Source organism: Amblyomma mixtum, chromosome 8 (assembly GCF_055824585.1).
Source record: "Amblyomma mixtum isolate Tamu chromosome 8, ASM5582458v1, whole genome shotgun sequence".
Lineage (NCBI taxonomy): Eukaryota > Metazoa > Arthropoda > Arachnida > Ixodida > Ixodidae > Amblyomma > Amblyomma mixtum.
The window spans coordinates 141700680-141719993 of record NC_143019.1 but is presented as its reverse complement, the minus strand read 5'-3'; the positions used below and the strand labels follow the sequence as shown (position 1 = coordinate 141719993).

General features: G+C 47.4%; 1 protein-coding gene and 2 non-coding genes across 3 annotated transcripts; 1 reads left to right on the top strand and 2 right to left on the bottom strand.

The window, feature by feature from the left end:
• Positions 1-1881: 1881 nt before the first annotated feature.
• On the bottom strand, positions 1882-1953 carry TRNAM-CAU (transfer RNA methionine (anticodon CAU)). Its single transcript has one exon. It is a non-coding gene; the product is annotated as a tRNA-Met (tRNA).
• Positions 1954-2747: 794 nt separating this feature from the next.
• Positions 2748-2819, bottom strand: TRNAP-CGG (transfer RNA proline (anticodon CGG)). The gene has a single exon. It is a non-coding gene; the product is annotated as a tRNA-Pro (tRNA).
• Positions 2820-17330: 14511 nt separating this feature from the next.
• LOC149334661 (uncharacterized) lies at positions 17331-18344 on the top strand. Its single transcript, XM_089557975.1, has one exon. It carries the CDS (start codon positions 17331-17333, stop codon positions 18342-18344), a length of 1014 nt encoding a protein of 337 aa, XP_089414101.1.
• The last annotated feature ends 970 nt before the right edge of the window (positions 18345-19314 follow it).

Here is a 19314-nt window from a genome sequence, read left to right as displayed (position 1 = left end):
CCGGCCGAATGACAGCTACGCTAAACGCCAAAGATATGTAATCTGGGGCTAAAGTAGTAACTTTGAGAATAAGCTTACTTTGAATGGCTGCAGGAACGAACAAGACCCAGGAAGATTAGGAGAGTTTTCATCTGTTTCTCTTCAGCCGCAAACCACGATACGAAATTTGTGAGATGCGACTCGTGAAATCTATGAAATATTATATATCCACAGGTTGGAATGATTAAATTTAAAGACGCATCGCTGGCCATCTTACTTCAGGAATAATTTTTTATCCATTCGATAAAAATTCTATGTTCTGAAATATTCTTCGCGCATTCTTCAAGCATTATGGATGCTTCTAGAAAGGCGCAGACCGCGACCGTAATGTAAATTACCTCAAAATGGGGCGTAGATTCATTCTACGCACCAAAATAAATTTCCGACCAAAATAGGCATGATACACGATAATATTAATTCAAAAATACTCTAATATCGTCCTGTTAACATATTTCCCTGAAGTGGAGCCCAATCATCGCTTTAATACTGTAGTAAGGATGCAGATATTGAAATATATGAATCAAGCCTAATTGCTAAATTAGGTTTTGTTGCTTGTTAGTATATTTAACTTTATTTTTCTTAATTTTCTGCACTCGGACAGTCCTTCAGGACGCGGTCTACTATATATTTCGTCGCAGCTACACATTTATAAGCTTTCAAGGTTGGGTTGCTCAAGGCGTCGCTATTCTGCGGAACTCTTTTTTTTCCTTTGTTGTTATACCTCGGACAGATTCACCTGAGGTCTTAAGCACGAATTGTTAAGCTGGCATGCGGCAGCAGCTAGCAAATATTCCCCACCCAACCCCCCAGAGAAGACCTGATTTCGTTCTGTCAGACATGTTTGGAACGCTGATGTAGGACAGGTACAGCATGGTGGCTTTTGCGTTTTTCGAGTTTTCAATTAAGAGCGGTAAAAAAATCTCCAGGGCAGGTACGTTATTACAGACACTCTAGCAGGCTCTTTTTCAACCAGGTCTACAACTTCCTCATGGACGCTTTTTTCCTGATAGTAACGTTTAAAATCCTGGCTGATTAGTCTCCACTAAATACATAGTGTCGAAGATGAGAAAAAAAATACTGGGGTCACGACCAAGCGTCTGTCAGCAGCTCTCAACAGCACTCATCTGGTGTCGATGCGGCACACAAGAATCCATCGTTTCTCAAGAAAAGTTCAGTTTGGTTAGAGCAATCTATATATTTATTTATTTCGCATACCCTCAATCGCTGAAGCATTGTAGAGGGGAGTGGGTTACAAAAAGCAACAACAGAACATGAAAGCGGCAGGTATATAGTACAAAATACAAAATAAATCATACAGCATGAAAGGCTAAAAAATCGAGAAAACGAACATAATTGCACTAGAAAAATAAATCGAAAAGCAACACAAGACATGAATAACAACAAAAAAACGGCAGAAAGGAAAAAAAGGCATTAAAAACTTTTGGGTGACATCACAAAAATGATTGAACAATGCTTGCCTGAAAAAAAGTGTAATCTGATATGGATGCGATCTCAGCGGGATCTCATGTGTTCCTAGGTGTTCGATAACTTAGTACCCAGCCTCCTGCCAACTTGTTTTCCCTTTCTTGTTTCCGCGCTTTTCAAAACGAAATAGTTCTAACTCCTATCACTCCTTTGACAAACAATTAAGCAAACAAGGGAAGGGGAATGAGGGAATCGCTATAGATATGACAGAAGCCAACAGCCACAGAAACCAAGGGGCACAGGGGATTTTTTTTAATTAATATTTTTATTTTCTGGTGTTGATCAATTTAGAATACTACTGAATATGTTATCGTTTTAAAGCTAATTGATAGAAAAGTAGAAGAAAAAACAACCACATGCCGCCGGTGGGATCCGAACCCACGACCTCCGAATTATGCGTCCGATGCTCTACCTCTGAGCTACGGCGACGGCTGTCAAACCTTCTGCTTTCGCGGGTATTTATGTTTACAAGTAACCTAACCTTGAGAGTGTTCATCAGCGCCACCCACGTTCATAAGCGGCGGACGTAGAACGTCCTGAGTTACCGCAGGTGTGACGTAGAACGTCATCGAACTGTGTGGGTGGAAGCTGCGTAAGAACCCTCTTATGCTTCCTATGGCGTCAAGGCTGCCAGAACCGAGGCCCTCGCTAAGCAATTAAGCAAACAAGGGAAGGGGAATGAGGGAATGGTTATAGATATGACAGAAGCCAACAGCCACAGAAACCAAGGGGCACAGGGGATGTTTTTTTAATTAATATTTTTATTTTCTGGTGTTGATCAATTTAGAATACTACTGAATATGTTATCGTTTTAAAGCTAATTGATAGAAAAGCAGAAGAAAAAACAACCACATGCCGCCGGTGGGATCCGAACCCACGACCTCCAAATTACGCGTCCGGTGCTCTACCTCTGAGCTACGGCGACGGCTGCCAAACCTTCTGCTTTCGCGGGTATTTATGTTTACAAGTAACCTAACCTTGAGAGTGTTCATCAGCGCCACCCACGTTCATGAGCGGCGGACGTAGAACGTCCTGAGTTACCGCAGGTGTGACGTAGAACGTCATCGAACTGTGTGGGTGGAAGCTGTGTAAGAACCCTCTTATGCTTCCTATGGCGTCAAAGCTGCCAGAACCGAGGCCCTCGCTAAGCAATTAAGCAATATACTGAATATGTTATCGTTTTAAAGCTAATTGATAGAAAAGCAGAAGAAAAAACAACCACATGCCGCCGGTGGGATCCGAACCCACGACCTCCGAATTCCGCGTCCGGTGCTCTACCTCTGAGCTACGGCGACGGCTGTCAAACCTTCTCCTTTCGCGGGTATTTATGTTTACAAGTAACCTAACCTTGAGAGTGTTCATCAGCGCCACCCACGTTCATAAGCGGCGGACGTAGAACGTCCTGAGTTACCGCAGGTGTGACGTAGAACGTCATCGAACTGTGTGGGTGGAAGCTGCGTAAGAACCCTCTTATGCTTCCTATGGCGTCAAGGCTGCCAGAACCGAGGCCCTCGCTAAGCAATTAAGCAAACAAGGGAAGGGGAATGAGGGAATCGTTATAGATATGACAGAAGCCAACAGCCACATAAACCAAGGGGCACAGGGGATATTTTTAATTAATATTTTTATTTTGTGGTGTTGATCAATTTAGAATACTACTGAATATGTTATCGTTTTAAAGCTAATTGATAGAAAAGCAGAAGAAAAAACAACCACATGCCGCCGGTGGGATCCGAACCCACGACCTCCGAATTACGCGTCCGGTTCTCTACCTCTGAGCTACGGCGACGGCTGTCAAACCTTCTGCTTTCGCGGGTATTTATGTTTACAAGTAACCTAACCTTGAGAGTGTTCATCAGCGCCACCCACGTTCATAAGCGGCGGACGTAGAACGTCCTGAGTTACCGCAGGTGTGACGTAGTACGTCATCGAACTGTGTGGGTGGAAGCTGCGTAAGAACCCTCTTATGCTTCCTATGGCGTCAAGGCTGCCAGAACCGAGGCCCTCGCTAAGCAATTAAGCAAACAAGGGAAGGGGAATGAGGGAATCGTTATATATATGACAGAAGCCAACAGCCACAGAAACCAAGGGACACAAGGGATTTTTTTTAATTAATATTAATACAAACACGACAGAAGCCAACAGCCACAGAAACCAAGGGGCACAGGGGATTTTTTTTAAATTTATTTATTTAATTCGTGGTGTTGATCAATTTAGAATATTACTGAACATGTTATCGCTTAATGCTAATTGATTAGAAAAGCAGAAGAAAAAACAACCACATGCCGCCGGTGGGATCCGAACCCACGACCTCCGAATTACGCGTCCGGTGCTCTACCTCTGAGCTACGGCGACGGCTGTCAAACCTTCTGCTTTCGCGGGTATTTATGTTTACAAGTAACCTAACCTTGAGAGTGTTCATCAGCGCCACCCACGTTCATAGGCGGCGGGCGTGGAACGTCCTGAGTTACCGCACGTGTGACGTAGAACGTCATCGAACGAAGAGGATGGGAGCTGCGTGAGAACCCTCTTATGCTTCCTATGGCGTCAAGGCTGCCAGAACCGAGACCCTCGTTAAGCAATTAAGCAAACAAGGGAAGGGGAAAGAGGGGCTCGTTAATACAAACAAGGTATTTTTCCTTCCCTGCTTGGGAATAGTTAATCACCTGTTTACTGTGTGCGTTGGTAGGCAGCGCCTCTATGAATTTTAGTTTATTGCGAATAACGTGATCACTGTCTGCCCGTTAGATGCATAAAGTATCCTAGCTGGTTTGTAGAAGCTTAATCTGATGTTTTGGGTATTTCACACTTGCTTCCAAAAAAAAGTCTCTTGGCAGGTCCATATATTTCAACACAGATTTCTATGCCCGCGGTTGAAGGCAATCATTTTTAGTTGCAATGAGAATATTCGATTACAAAATTTCGGCTCCAGAGGAGTGTGCTTGATTTAATACGAATGCGGTTTTCTTTTTCATGCTTAAAACATAAGAAAATGAATGCATTAGTTCGAGCAGCGTTAAAAAGATCTCAAAGTGAGGCTCGGCTGCGAACTATCCTGATCAGCTGCTCTGCAAATCATTACGGTGATATTTTGTAAGCCTATTGAGCGGTGCATGTTCTTCGCACATTTTATTTTGTAATTTTGTGTTCTTTTGATGCCCGACATTGTGTGCGAAACTGAAAAGCAAGTTTTATTCATCACCTGCACTACCTTTCCCAATTTTTAGTTATATGTTGCCATTTTTTCTGACGGGGATTTTGGGGGACCGCATAAGCATTAGGTAAATTTAGATCTGTGTTTTGTCTTCGTTTCTGCAGCAGCTATAAAGCCATTTTTTTTTATCGTTACAAATACCAGTTCTTTTTCACCAACAAATAAGGGAACGTTTACTGAACGAAAGACGGAAAGAAGACTCATCATCATCATCATCATCATCAGCCTGACTACGCCCACTGCATGGCAAAGGCCTCTCCCATGTCTCTCGAGTTAACCCTGTCCTTCGCCAGCCGCGGCCATCCTATCCCCACAAGCTTCTCAATCTCATCCGCCCACCTAACTTTCTGCCGCCCCCTGCTACGCCAACTACTACTACTACTACTATGGGAAGAAGAAGACTACTAGGATTTAAAATACACCTTGAAAGTCTCTCCGAACAGGCACAGAAAGGAAACAAAAATGCAGCAATTCATGGTGTGAGTGGGCCAGGCATGTTCCTTGTGCCGGCCTTGTTTGCTTTTCTGTACATTTCTGCATTATTGCAACAAAAACCGCTGCTTGCCAACTGCGCGCAAAAAAGATCCCCCCAAGCAACCGAACTACTTCTGCTATCGCCTGAACACCTTGAAAGTGGAAGAAAACTACATCATGGACTTCATATTGAACCTTTAGAATAGGAAATACTTTTTTTTTAAACGAAATCAAGCGCACAACAACACGCACACAAGAGAGGAAAGACACAGGACAGGCGCTATTTATTTGCAGGTAAGAGAGCAGATTATATACATAAATGGTGACATGCGCAGTAAAGAAACACATCGTCGGGTTCACAATGCGTGCTCAAGATACCTGTACTCTGCGTGCAAAAGATTAACAGACGTGTCACTCACACAGTCATGCCCCCTCTTCCTGATGTGAAAGGCTTCTAATAGTTCACGTGCCGTCTTATCACCGCCTCTGCCAAGTATCTTTATCTCTTTCAGCCGCGGCTCGCACGCTCTGCAGTTCGCACAATGCTCTGCCAAATGTGTCCCTCCGCCCCTTAACGCCCGCAAATGTTCCTCCGCCCGGTCATTGACACACCGCCCGGTCTGGCCTATGTAAGCCTTCCCGCAGGTCAACGGTATCTCGTAAACGACACCGGTACAGCAGTCGATATACTTTTTTGAGTGCTTCTTCCTGCAGCCACTCTTCTTTTCCGCGCACGAAATGCGTGAGCAAAGTTGGGCAAGTTTCTTCGGTGCGGAGAACACCACAGGAACGCCGTGTCGGCCTGCCACTTTCTTCACATGATGGGCAACCTTGTGAATATACGGTACCACTACCGGTTTAACCGAGTGCCTTTCCAGTGTTTTCGCTTTGCCGAACATAACCTGCTTGGTTTTCCGGAGTAGGGCCTCGGCCACAGAAACAATGACCGCGCAGGGGAACCCGGCCGTAAGTAGCCGGTGTACTTGCTTATTAAAGCTACACTGCATAGCATGCGGGCACGACTTCGAGAGAGCAGACCCAAGGCATTGGCTGGCTATAGACCTCTTGACAGTTTTCGAGTGAGCGGAATCAAAAGGTAAAAGCTCTTTCTGTGCCCGCGGAGCGTACTCCCAACATACATGATCAACCCCTAAAGTAAAATTGGCGTCTAAAAACTGCAACGATCCTTGTAAAGGGAGTTCGTGCGTAAACCTCAATCCCCTCCCGTTCTGCTGAAAGCTTTCCAAGACGCTGCCAACCGCTTCGGTGTAAGAAATGTTGTCTAGTTTCTTTAAAACAATAAGAAAATCGTCCACGTATCTAAAAACTTTCAGCACTCCCTTCCCATTAAAGCTTTGCTCAAGGGCGCGGTCAATAAAAGCTAAAAACAGGTTACAAAGCACGGGGGCTACGCAGGACCCAATACAGATCCCTTGTCTCTGACGATAAAATTTATTCTCAAAAGAGATAAAAGTAACACCCCAATAAAACTCAAGAACGCGCATAAAATTGTCCACAGAAAGCCCACATGAGTTCTGAAAATCCACATCTCCGCTTTCTTCAATCGCACTCCTAACAACACTGAACAAATCCTCGTGGGGCACAGAATAAAACAAATCTTCCACATCTACAGAGAACATATAACCAACTGAACAATTACCCTCGAGAAACCGTACAACCTGTAACGAGTTTTTTACAGTGAAGGGGTCATGGACCTGTAGAGAGCCTAGGTGTTTCTGCAGGTACTTACTGAGGACATGCTGCCATGTACCGTTTTCGCTAACTATACACCTAAACGGTGCATCTGCCTTATGGGTTTTAGCTGTAAAAAACACAGTGAGGGCATTAAACTTAGAGTCAACAATGCTATTCGCTAAGCCGTTCAGCTCTAATTCCCTGCTCATGGCCGCCGCCTTACATTTCACTCTAGTCGCGCTAGATTTCACTGTCCTGAAGTTCTTGGCGATAGCCTCTTCCGCTCTCTTCTGGTACTCCTCCTCGGCCAGTACAACAAAGCCTCCCTCCTTGTCCGATTGAAGCAGTCGCAGATGATTCTGTTGGAAGAAGGTAACCACTTTTCCCAACCCGTCCTTGGAACGACTAGTGGTGGTCCCACTCGTAGTCTTCATCAGCACATCTACTCCATCAAGCAGACAACGTTCTTGATTTCCATTCGTTGCTTTCCTTGCAATCTGCCGGTTCAAAGCGAGCAACTCATGTGCAGGAACACTTGGTTCTTTGCTGAATTTCGGTCCCTTTTTCAAAATATCGCTAACGTACCCCGGAACAACAACGTCACCAATAATTGTCAAATTCTTTTGCGTCAAATCCTTCTTTTGCTTGGCCGCTGTCGAGCACAACACCTGGTTCAAGGTCTGTGTCCATAGGGCTTCTGTCAAGTTAGCCGCGAGGCGATTAATGGCACGCAGCTTAATCTCAGCAAGCCATCCAGGATCCAACACATAACATAGCACACGCAACTCGTCTTGACACCTTCTGACTTGTCGCCACAGATCCGACCTTAAAAGCTTCAAAAAACGCTTCAGAAGACCCCAGGGGGGACGCAGAAATCCCAACAGGGCACTCACATCCGTCGGCACCAGACCCTTGCGAAGGCAAAATCCAAGATATCTTGCACGGCATGTCAAACCGACGATGAAAGAAACACAAGTGTGGACGTGATTAGACGAAGGGGACGAAGTACATACAAAAGAGCCCTCATATTTCGATAGATAATTTAACAAAACTTCTGATTGGGCTAAATGGTGCATAGCTTATTTTGAAACGAAATCATCTTGTGTGCGTGTTGTTGTGCGCTTGATTTCGTTTGAAAATAAGCTATGCACCATCTAGCCCAATCAGAAGTTTTGTTAAAAAAAGGAAATACTTTCTTAGCTGCTGATACAAATATAGAACATATCTGCCGCAGATGCTCATAAAGCTTCCAAGCCAATGCGCCAGATATTTTGAAAAAATTAGAAACTTCGTCTCTACTAATGAAGGAAATTTAGAGAATGTAGAGCACTGCGCAGCAATTCACACAACTCTCATGCCTTCTCTATTTGTTTATATCAGCTAGCACACTCCGAATTTTTATAAAAACTTCGCTGCGGTTGTGCGGCACATCCGGTGTATCAGAACAAGCAACCTACACATGTCTCTGCGTGCGGATGAACTATGATAAGTTCGTTTTCTTTACTGTGCGCGAAAAATTTGTATTACCAACAAAGTAATTTTCCTTTAGCTCCAGTTTACGGTGCAGATTTGTGTGCCCCATCACATTTAAGTACCTTCGTTCGTATGCAAGTTAGAGGTTTCAGAAGGTCAATGTTGCAGACTTTCGTCGTGCTCAAAAGTAAACGTTTTTGACGATTGCTGAAAATATTTTTACACGAACGTTACAAATATTTCACGAAAGCCTTAGACAGAGCTTTGTTCCTTTTTAAATATGATGCAAATCAAATGGAGCGACACCTTTATAGAGTAATAGTAGTGCACCCGCCTTGCGGTTGGGAGAACTGTGTTTGAATAAAATTTATGCTATCCTCAGGAGTGTTCTGGGAAACCGAACTACCAGGCCTGAGGACCTGCTTGTAACGAGAGAACAAAGCGCTATGCTACCAGGAAGGGCTTCAGTTCTGTAGAAAGGCTGACTAGTGTAACAGAAAAAAAAATACCGCCACCGTCTCGAAGACGTTGAAGAGCGTTAGCTGTTCGGGAGCGCCATCTATCATCCATGTGATGTACTGCGACGTGATTAGGCCACTTTTTCATATCTTACGCCGAGCGGGCGCTGACCGCCTTGAGGTCAGATATTTGTTACCAAAATAGTGCGAAAAAGTTTCTCAACTATTTGGTTAGTTAGTTATACGGGGTTTTATGGCGCATAAGCAGCTATGGCTATCATGCGCCAAACACAAGGTTAGATGATGTTATGTTAAGTGTATAGAGGTTACATTATAATAGATATAAAACATTGGCTTTCTTTAGAAACTTACAAACAAGTGAAAACTCGACAAGTGTTTGCTCGCCTAAAAGCAACGCGGGATGAAATGGAATGTGTTCATTGGAAAATACCGTAAAAAATTTTTTCTAAGTTCTTCGAGATGCGTACAAGAAATTAAAATGTGATTTACTGTGAGCTCCTCACCACAGATTTCACACACAGGTTTGTCTTTTTTTTTGTTAATAAGAAGTTATGGGTGATGTGTGTGTGGCCTATGCGTGAACGACATAAAATTACTTCGATAAAACGTTCTTTATGGCCGCATGATTTCCATTCTTTCAAAATGGGCTTTACAGTATGCAGCTTGTTGTTTCCTTCGTTTTCCCAGGAAGCTTGCCATTTGGCTCTTAGTTTGCTACGTACTAAGTTGATGTAATCCCTAGGAGGCAAATTCACATGTTTTATTTCCATGGTTCTGGCTTGTGCAGCACACATGTCGGCTCTCTCATTATCGCTAATGCCAACGTGACTCGGAACCCAGCAGAATTTTATAACATGTTCTTGTGTTGTGACCTTTACTATATTGTGTATGATGCTTCCTATCAGTGGCTCCGTGGCATTTTTGGAGTTTAATGCTGTAAGGACGCTCAGTGAATCTGTATAAATGATGCTGTTTTTGATGTTTTCAGTTGTTATTTTCTGTACCGCAACACAAATGGCATAACACTCCGCGGTGAAAACTGTAGCACATGAGGGCAGTCGTACTGCATTTTCATTTTTTCCTTGTATTACTGCGCTTCCTACATGAGCATGAGTTTTTGACCTGTCAGTATAAAATGCAGTGTAATTTCTGTATTTTTACAAAATGGAGGAGGCCGAGGTAAAAGCTGCGACAGTGCAGCTTGAGAGGCCCTCGGCCCCCTTTACATGTGGCAGCGCGGAGAAGCACAACATACAAAACATAACATACACAGGTCACCTGTCCTGGAAAAACAATCACTCAAATAAACATAGAAGATAAGATGAAAAAGAACTCTTACAACACACTACATAATCGGTCAAAACCACATGAACTCAAGAAAGTCTTGAAATTTGAGGGGCTCATTTTTTCGACGCTAATGCCATTTTCATTAAGGGAATTTAATAGGCGCAGTATATTGTTCTCAAGCATTTGTTTACTATAAGTTGTCCGGTGTGTTTTAACCTCCCACTTTTCAGAATGACGCGTACTCTAAGCGGGCACGTTTAAACTCAAATTAGCGATGTCAAGTAATATAGAATTGTGTTTCTTTGTACCAGAATAGAATTCACGCAGGAGTCGATATGTGTAAATATCTCGAATGTGTATTAATCTCATCCGCCCACCTGAACTTTTTGCCGAACCCTGCTACGCTTGGCTTCTCTTGGAATCCACTCCGTTACCCTTAAGGACCAGCGGTTTCTTGCCTTCGCATTACATGCCCTGCCCAAGCCCATTTCTTTGCCCTCTTGATTTCAATTAGGATGTCATTAACCCGTGTTTGTTCCTTCACCCACTCGGCCCTCTTCCAATCTCTTAGCGTTACACCTATCATTTTTCCTTCCATATCTCGCTGCGTTGTGCTTAACTTAAGCTGAACCCTCTTTGTTAGCCTCCACGTTTCTTCCCCATAGGGAACCAGCGCTGGAGTTTCTGACGCGGATAGAGCGCCGCTCTAGCGGCCACTTTCGGAGGGTCTAGTAGGACCAACATGGCAGCGCACGGAAGCGGGCATGGAAGCGGGGCTCGTAGAAGTATCGACGGCCCGCCAAAGAAACGCCGGAATCGCTGGTACTGCTGTGTTTATGAGTGCCACAATGAGGAAGGCTTCGAGAAGGATGTGACCTTTCATTCATTTCCTCGGAAGTCGTACGAACAGGAGAGGCGGCAGCGCTGGATTCAGGCTGTGCGGCGCGCAGGGTAAGTCGATCCGCACGGAATGCATCTTCACGTGTAGCCTATATTAACTTCAAATCACGGTGTGTTCTATATGGTTTGTTTATTCCGCAGGCCGAACGGCGAAGCGTGGCAGCCAACATCGAATACTAGAATTTGCAGCCGGCATTTTGTCAGTAATGAAAAAAGCAACAACATGCATCACCCATCGTACATACCGACGATTTTCCCCGATGCATATCGCCGCACAGTCCCTTGCGACACTTCCGCGGCAGTTGACAGATACAGAAGGTAAATATTTATTTTTTGTCAAAAGCAGTAATTTGCAGCGGCGCACTTGCCGGCATGGGCACCGCCGACGAAAAAGCCGAAGCCGGTAACGCAAGCGCGACGTGGGTCCGCCCGTCGTCTCGCTGGCACGGATGCCGGGAGCGTCAAATAAATGGGAGCGGCCTGAGACCACTCGCCGTCGTGTACAAATGTTTGTTAAGGCTGACTCGATGCTGCACTGGCCGGCCACTTCGAGATTTTTAATTTCCGAGCGTCCGCACTCGCTATCAGGACTACGGCCTCTTACCGGCGCCCCTTGCCGAAAATCGCACCTCTATACACGCTCCCAGTTTAGCGTGTCTATCTGCACGCGCTCTTCTCGTGGCAATTTCGTGCGAACATGCACGCGTGTCTGAACTTAGGCTGTGTAGCAAATTGCTACGGCGTCTGCAGCAATTCTGAATCTCCTTGTTTTAGCGCGCAAGCCGAACGATTAACACTTGCTTTCGCCCTCACTTCGCTTGCAACGCGTGCGGGTGCTAGCACGGACTTGGATGGTGCAGGCACACACCACGAAGAGCCTGATCGCCGTTCGGAGTCGCCGGAATCTGATCAGGTAACAAAGGCGTTATAAGCCTTTTGCGCTGTCTCTTACTGCAGCCCTTATTTTAGGTATGGCATTTATGGCTTTTCTGTTGTATTCAGAACCATTACCAGGCCACAACAGCAGACCATTGCGAGCAGCAGCAATTGGGCTTGGGTGCTGCAAGCAAAGTTTGTTTATCTTCTTTGCATATAGAGTAATGGTGATTTTATTTTGGTTTTAAAGATGCCACAGATTAAAACGTGGTTCAGTATGTATGCTAACCTTTTTCATTTGCAGTGATAATGTTGTTTGGTCAATGTGTTTATTCTGTAATGGGAACGACCGGCAGCCGTTCACGCGGTGGGACGAAGAGGAGAACGAAGTGCTGTGCTGGTTTCGGTGTGACTAATTGCTATTATTATCATGATTATTTTATTTTTCCCCACCATTATTTTCTTGTTTAATATTTGTACACCTATCAGTTGCCGCCTGTGTCTTGGCCAATCCCCCGCAGTGGGTATGCGCCATTTTCTAGAGGACAACAACAACAACAACGACTCCTGGGTGTGTGCCTGCCGTGACGCGTCTTTGATCAACGGCCTCCGACCTGTGCTTCGAAGACGCACCTGTACACTTGGTGGCGGTGCTTCGATCCCCGTCCCGGTGCTCAACCTGGAACTTAGGAGCGGAACGCTACTTGCACCGCCAACAATGCCAAACACTTTGACGCAGTCGTCGCCGGCCACCCCTGCCACCGTCCTCTGTTCCGGGGTCCAACGACAGCGCGACCCTTCCCCATTTAGCGGTACGGACGACCAGGACGTCGACGACTGGTTGGCGTCCTACGAGCGCGTCAGCACTTACAATCGGTGGGACGATTCCATCAAGCTGGGCAACGTGCTCTTCTATCTCACAGACGTTGCCAACTTATGGTTTCGTAACCATGAAGCGGACCTTCCCACCTGGTCATCATTCAAGACAAGCTTCGCCGACGTATTCGGCCGCCCCGCCGTGCGGAAACTCCGCGCCGAGCAACGTCTCCGTGCTCGAGCACAGCTACCGACCGAAACATTCACCGGTTACATTGAAGACATTGTCGATTTATGTAAGCGCGTGAACCCTTCGATGTCCGAGGCTGACAAAGTTAATAACATTCTTAAAGGCATAGCAGATGACGCTTTCCAAATGCTCCTGGCGAAGAACCCCACCTCCGTCAGTGCCGTCATCGAGGTGTGCCAAAGCTTCGACGAGTTGCGCAAGCAACGCGCTTCTACGCGGCAGTCTGGTGCGCCTCCCGAGAGTCTGGCTGGCTTGGCCCTTGGTCCCTCGTCTTCAGACCAAACCCTCTTCATGGAGCGCGTGAAAGATTTTATACGCGAGGAAATCGCCCGCCAGCTTTCTTTCTCCATCACGTTCCACACCCTGTCTGCTCTACTGCCGACCTAGCGCCCTACCTTGCGCCGACTATCCGCCGTGTTGTTCAGGAGCAGGTCGCTGCAGTCCTGCCGTCCAGCCCCCCGCCTCCTCCTGTCGCAGCACCACTCACCTATGCGGAAGCCGTCAGACGGACACCGCGCTCGCTTGCCTCTCCTACGTACCGCAGCAGCCCTGCCTATTATGCTCCAACCCTGTCCATGCCACTTCCGCCAGCCTCGTTTCCTCGTGCACGACGACATCCTACGAACCCTTGGCGCACCGCCGATAATCGGCCCATCTGCTACGCTTGTGGGCTTCCATGGCACGTCGCACGTCTCTGCCGTAAGCGCTTGCCTCGCTATGGGGATGCTGCGCACCCGTACGATCACGGATACGATCACGAGCCGACCTTGCCCAATGGCTCTTCTGGCTCGTCTATGTCTCGCCCCCAGTACTCGACTCGCCGCTCGCCTTCGCCTCGCCGCCGTTCAATTTCCCCAATGCTTCGGCGACCGGAACCTCTCCGAGAGGAACACTGAATGCCGCAGTTCCGGGGGCAAGAACTGCGTCTTTTGCGAACTCACCAAGTCCTCCGTTGGCTCCCGCTAATGTGGTTCAGGCGTTTGTCGAAGGTGTACCTGTTCTCGCGCTCGTTGACACGGGCGCTGCCGTGTCTGTGATTAGTGACTCTCTTCGCCGCAAAATTCGCAAGGTGACGACGCCCCTGTCTGACTTTTCGCTCCGTACGGCCACCTCGCAGCGCATTCACCCCATCGCAGCCTGCACCGTAAGAGTTTCTATCAACGACGTAGAATATCTCATCGAGTTTGTTGTGCTGAGTGCGTGCTCTCACGATATCATCCTAGGATGCGACTTCCTGTCAACCCACCATGCAGTGATTGATTGTGCTCGTGCTGAACTTGCGCTATCTTCCGTGTGTAACGTTTCCCTGTGCGACCTGCCTGTGCCCTCCGCTAAACTTCTCGTAGCCGCCGACACCACCATACCTCCCTTTTCTTCTGTCCTCGTCCCGCTCTCACCTGACTCTGCCTTCAGCAGCCCTGTTCTCTTCACACCCACCACAGCTGCCACCCGCGGACACCACCTTCTGATTCCTTTCGCCGTTCTCACGATTTCCGGTGGTCACTGTGCCATTTATGTCTCCAACCCTTTTGCTTGCCCGTCCTCTCTCCTTCGCGGCGAATGCCTCGGTCGTATCGAAGAACTGGACCCTGCACTTGCCTACGAGTTCTCTGATCACCGTGCATGTCCCGAGGTTGCTCTCCTGGACATTTGTGCGACCACGCCCGATCCGCGTCCCGCCGACGTATTTCATCGCGCCATCGCTACCGACCTTCCGCCCGCTCAACGTGACCAGCTACTGCAACTTCTCCAACGCTTCAGCGCGTCTTTTGACCTTTCCCAACCTTCTTTGGGCCGTGCGTTCGCCGTCTCTCACGAAATTGACACAGGTACGCACGCCCCCTTGCGCCAGCGACCGTACCGCGTCTCGCCCACAGAGCGCCGCGTCATCCGTGACAATGTCGACGATATGCTACAGCGCGGCATCATACAGCCTTCTCACAGCCCTTGGGCCTCTCCTGTTGTCTTGGTGACGAAAAAAGATGGCTCCATCCGGTTCTGCGTGGACTACCGTCGTCTCAACCAGATTACTCGCAAGGACGTTTACCCTCTACCCCGAATCGACGACGCATTGGACTGCTTGCAGGGAGCGGAGTATTCTTCGTCCTTAGACTTACGCTCTGGATACTGGCAAGTCCCGATGGCTGCTGCTGACCGACCGAAAACCGCCTTCGTCACACCAGACGGCCTGTATGAATTCAATGTCATGCCATTCGGCCTATGCAATGCCCCAGCCACATTCGAGAGAATGATGGATAATATTCTCAGCGGGCTCAAATGGGAAACGTGTCTGTGCTATCTGGATGACATTTTCGTTTTTTCCAAAGATTTTTCTTCCCATTTACTTCGCCTCCAGCGTGTTCTCACGTGCCTTACTGCAGCCGGGCTACAACTAAACCTCAAGAAATGTCACTTCGGTGCCACGAAGCTGACGATATTAGGTCATGTCATCTCCAAAAATGGTGTTCTTCCTGAATCTGCCAAACTTCGTGCCGTCGCTGACTTTCCCAAACCGACCACCTTAAAAGAACTTCGCAGTTTTGTAGGCTTGTGTTCATACTTCCGCCGCTTCATCCGGAATTTCGCCTGTATCATCGCCCCTTGAACGCAGCTTCTTGCCGCCAGCCCGAACCTCTCGTCTTGGTCACCCGCCTGCGATGCCGCATTCGACACTTTACGTCGCCTTCTGGTCTCCCCGCCAATACTGCGCCATTTTGATCTTGACTGTCCGACCGAAATTCACACTGACGCGAGCGGTGTGGGGTTGGGCGCAGTTCTTGCCCAACGGAAGACAGGGTATTCTCTCTCTCTCTTCGTCGCCAAGCCCACCATTTTGCCGTTCGTGATGGCCTCTTATACCGGCGTAACTACCTGTCCGAAGGGCGGAAGTGGCTGTTGGTGATTCCTTGCCACCTACGTGCTGCGATCTGCGCCTCCTTCCACGCAGACCCACAATACGGCCATGCCGGTGTATTGAAGACGTATGCTCACCTGCTTCTGCGATATTATTGGCGCGGCATGTACCGCTTCGTACGACAGTACATTCGGTCGTGTACAGCCTGCCAACGTCGCAAGAACCCTCCCCGCCACAACACCGCCCCATTGCAGCCGTTACCCTGCCCTGCCCGCCCCTTTGACCGCGTCGGCATTGATCTTTACGGTCCGCTTCCCACCAGTTCGGCTAACAACCGCTGGGTCATCGTGGCCGTTGACCACCTAACCCGCTACGTAGAAACGTCGCCTCTCCAATCTGCGACCGCACAGGACGTTGCTTCTTTCATCCTACACCCTCTTGTTCTTCGTCACGGCGCCCCGAAAGAATTGCTCAGTGACCGTGGCCGTGTTTTTCTATCGGAAGTCGTCGCGGCACTGCTCAAGGAATGCAAAATCGTTCATCGCTGTACCAGCGCCTATCACCCCCAAACCAATGGCATGACTAAACGGTTCAACCGCACTCTCAGTGACATGCTCGCCATGTACGTTGATACCGCCCACTCCAACTGGGATAAAGTACTTCCTTTCGTAACCTACGCGTATAATACGGCTACGCAGACAACGACGGGATTCTCTCCTTTCTTCCTCTTATATGGTCGCGAGCCTACCTCCACAATGGACACCATCCTTCCCTATCGCCCTGATTCTTCCGAGACAACATCCTTCTCTGAAGCCCACATGTATGCCGAAGAATGTCGACAACTTGCGCGCTCTTTCACCACACAACTCCAGCAGCACCAGAAGCACCGTCGGGACCCCTTGGACCCTTCCGCGTCATATCCCTCCGGCGCACTCGTTTGGCTCTGAGTGCCTTCCTCCACTCCCGGCCTCGCCACGAAACTACTTTCCCGCTATCACGGCCCTTACCGCGTTCTTCAACAAACTTCTCCCGTGAATTACATAGTTGAGCCCCTTGACCCCTCCCCGGATCATCGTCGCCGGGGGCGTGAAACTGTACACGTCGAGCGTCTTAAGCCCTACTACGATCCGACAATTCTTTCGTCCCCGTAAGTCGCCAGGATGGCTTCTTTTCGCCGGGGAGGTAACTGTAATGGGAACGACCGGCAGCCGTTCACGCGGTGGGACGAAGAGGAGAACGAAGTGCTGTGCTCGTTTCGCTGTGACTCCTGGGTGTGTGCCTGCCGTGACGCGTCTTTGATCAACGGCCTCCGACCTGTGCTTCGAAGACGCACCTGTACAATTCCCTTTCTTTATATGCTTTCAGGACACCACAGATAACGACATGCTTCAAAACGTATGTTCACCTTTTTGCATAAAGCGTGGCAATGTTCATTTGTCAATGTTTATTTGGTTTTATTATGCTTTTCAGGATGCCACACATCAACACATGATACAGCAAACTGAACCACTGGACCTCGGCACTGAAAAAGTTGCTCGGAATCAAGACGTTGCAAGAAACAAAGAGCCAGTGACAGAAACTCTGCCAGTTCTATCACACTGTAGTGCAGGCCCTAGCAGAAGAGTTTGCTTTTTTGGAGGGCATGACACAATATCAGCAGTGCCTGGGGGTGTACGAGACCTGTGTGGCGTAAATGACAATGTTTTTGCCCTGCTTTTAAGCCTGCTGCCCCAGGTGCGGCATAAGGCAAGTGATGTAAGTCCGCCAAACAAGATGCTAATTTTTCTCCTCAAGATGAAGCATGGATTTCCATTTAGTGCTATTGCAATTTTGTTTGGTGTACACGAAACCACAGCTTCTAGAATTTTTCATGCAGTGCTGTGCACATTGGCACATGTGACGAAGGCATGGGTGTACAGACCTGAAAACTATGTAATCAATGCAACTCGTCCAGAATGTTTCAAAGCAAATCATCCTGACTGCACTCTCATCGTAGACTGCACGGAAATTCGCACAGAAGCACCTGCAGAAGTCAGACAACAGCATATACTGTTTTCCCCATACAAGAATGGCTTCACATTGAAGTTCCTCGTAGCCATTGCCCCATCAGGTTTAATAGTATTCAATTCTAAGTCTTACGGTGGCCGCTGCTCAGATACACATCTTGTCTTGGATTCTGGCTTCATTAATCTTATCCAGGAAGGAGATGTGATATTAGCTGATAAAGGATTCCCTGGTATTCGAGCAGGAGTGGCAGGGAAGTGCGGAGTCCTGATAATGCCACCATTCTCTACTGGCAGCCAGCAGTTTTCACAAGAAGAAGTAAAGGCAACATATGACATAGCCCAAGTACGCATCCATGTCGAACGTGCCATTCAAAGAATCAAAACTCATGGCATACTGCAGCAGCTCATTCCAGTCACCCTCATTCCGGCCATGACGAAAATATTTCATATGTGCTGTGTTTTAGCCAACCTTCAGAGCCCCATCATACAGCTTTGAACACAATCGTCAGTCAAATCACACAGCCCATATCCTTCACAGTGACAAACTTTAACAGTGCAAATCAATTCAAGTATTTGTTTTAAATAAAATGAAAAATAGTACTGCTGCAGGCGTGGTATGCAGTTTGCAAGAAAGGTTTCATCCCTTTCTACAACAACTGTGATGCTTTGCTTCTTACTAAACACAAAAAAAGAAGCATTGCTCTGTGTTAGTCACATACATAGCTATCTGCACCTGGGAGTAGTACTGGTGGCTACGCAACAGGCTCAACTTCTTATCCTCAAACACCACATAGCTAACGTAGCTCTCGCACAATTCACTGTCTATGATAATGTCATCCTGCCTGTTGTATGGGCATTTAATCTCAAGCAGGACAGTGCCGTTTGAAGTTTCCAGCACCCCATCGGGGCTTTCACAGAGCCAAGGCTGCAGAGGGTGGATGACGACGCCAACCTGCAAGGCATAATTCATTGTACCGATCAAGGGGTGATTTCTGCTTCTTAACAGAAAAATGTAGCGTTCATGTAATGCTAGGCACCAAACTGGCAGAAAGAAGGCATTTGGTGGTTTACCCAAGGAGGCAGCTTAGCAAAACATGGAAGCATTGGAGAACTTAATCGACAAGCCGCTTAAATTGTTTCTTTTTGTGACAGTAGCATGAAAAGTATGAAACACCGATGATGAAGACAATAAAACAAGCTCTTATCTTGAAGATTCTTCCTTTGAGTCTAATCGTTCATGCACTACTGCCGCAACGCAGTAATTACTCATTAGCCTAGTTGTTTACTGCAGAGCAGGTTAAAGTTGCAGTCACAAACCTGTGTTACTTTCGTGCGGATTTTTTTTTCTATATCCTTCCTTGCCTCTGGTTCCATGGCAGTTCCTGCAATAAGCATACAGAAAAAAATGTCATCCTGTCGCATTTCATTCCAGTACACACACCACAGAAGTGTCGACACATTTTTTC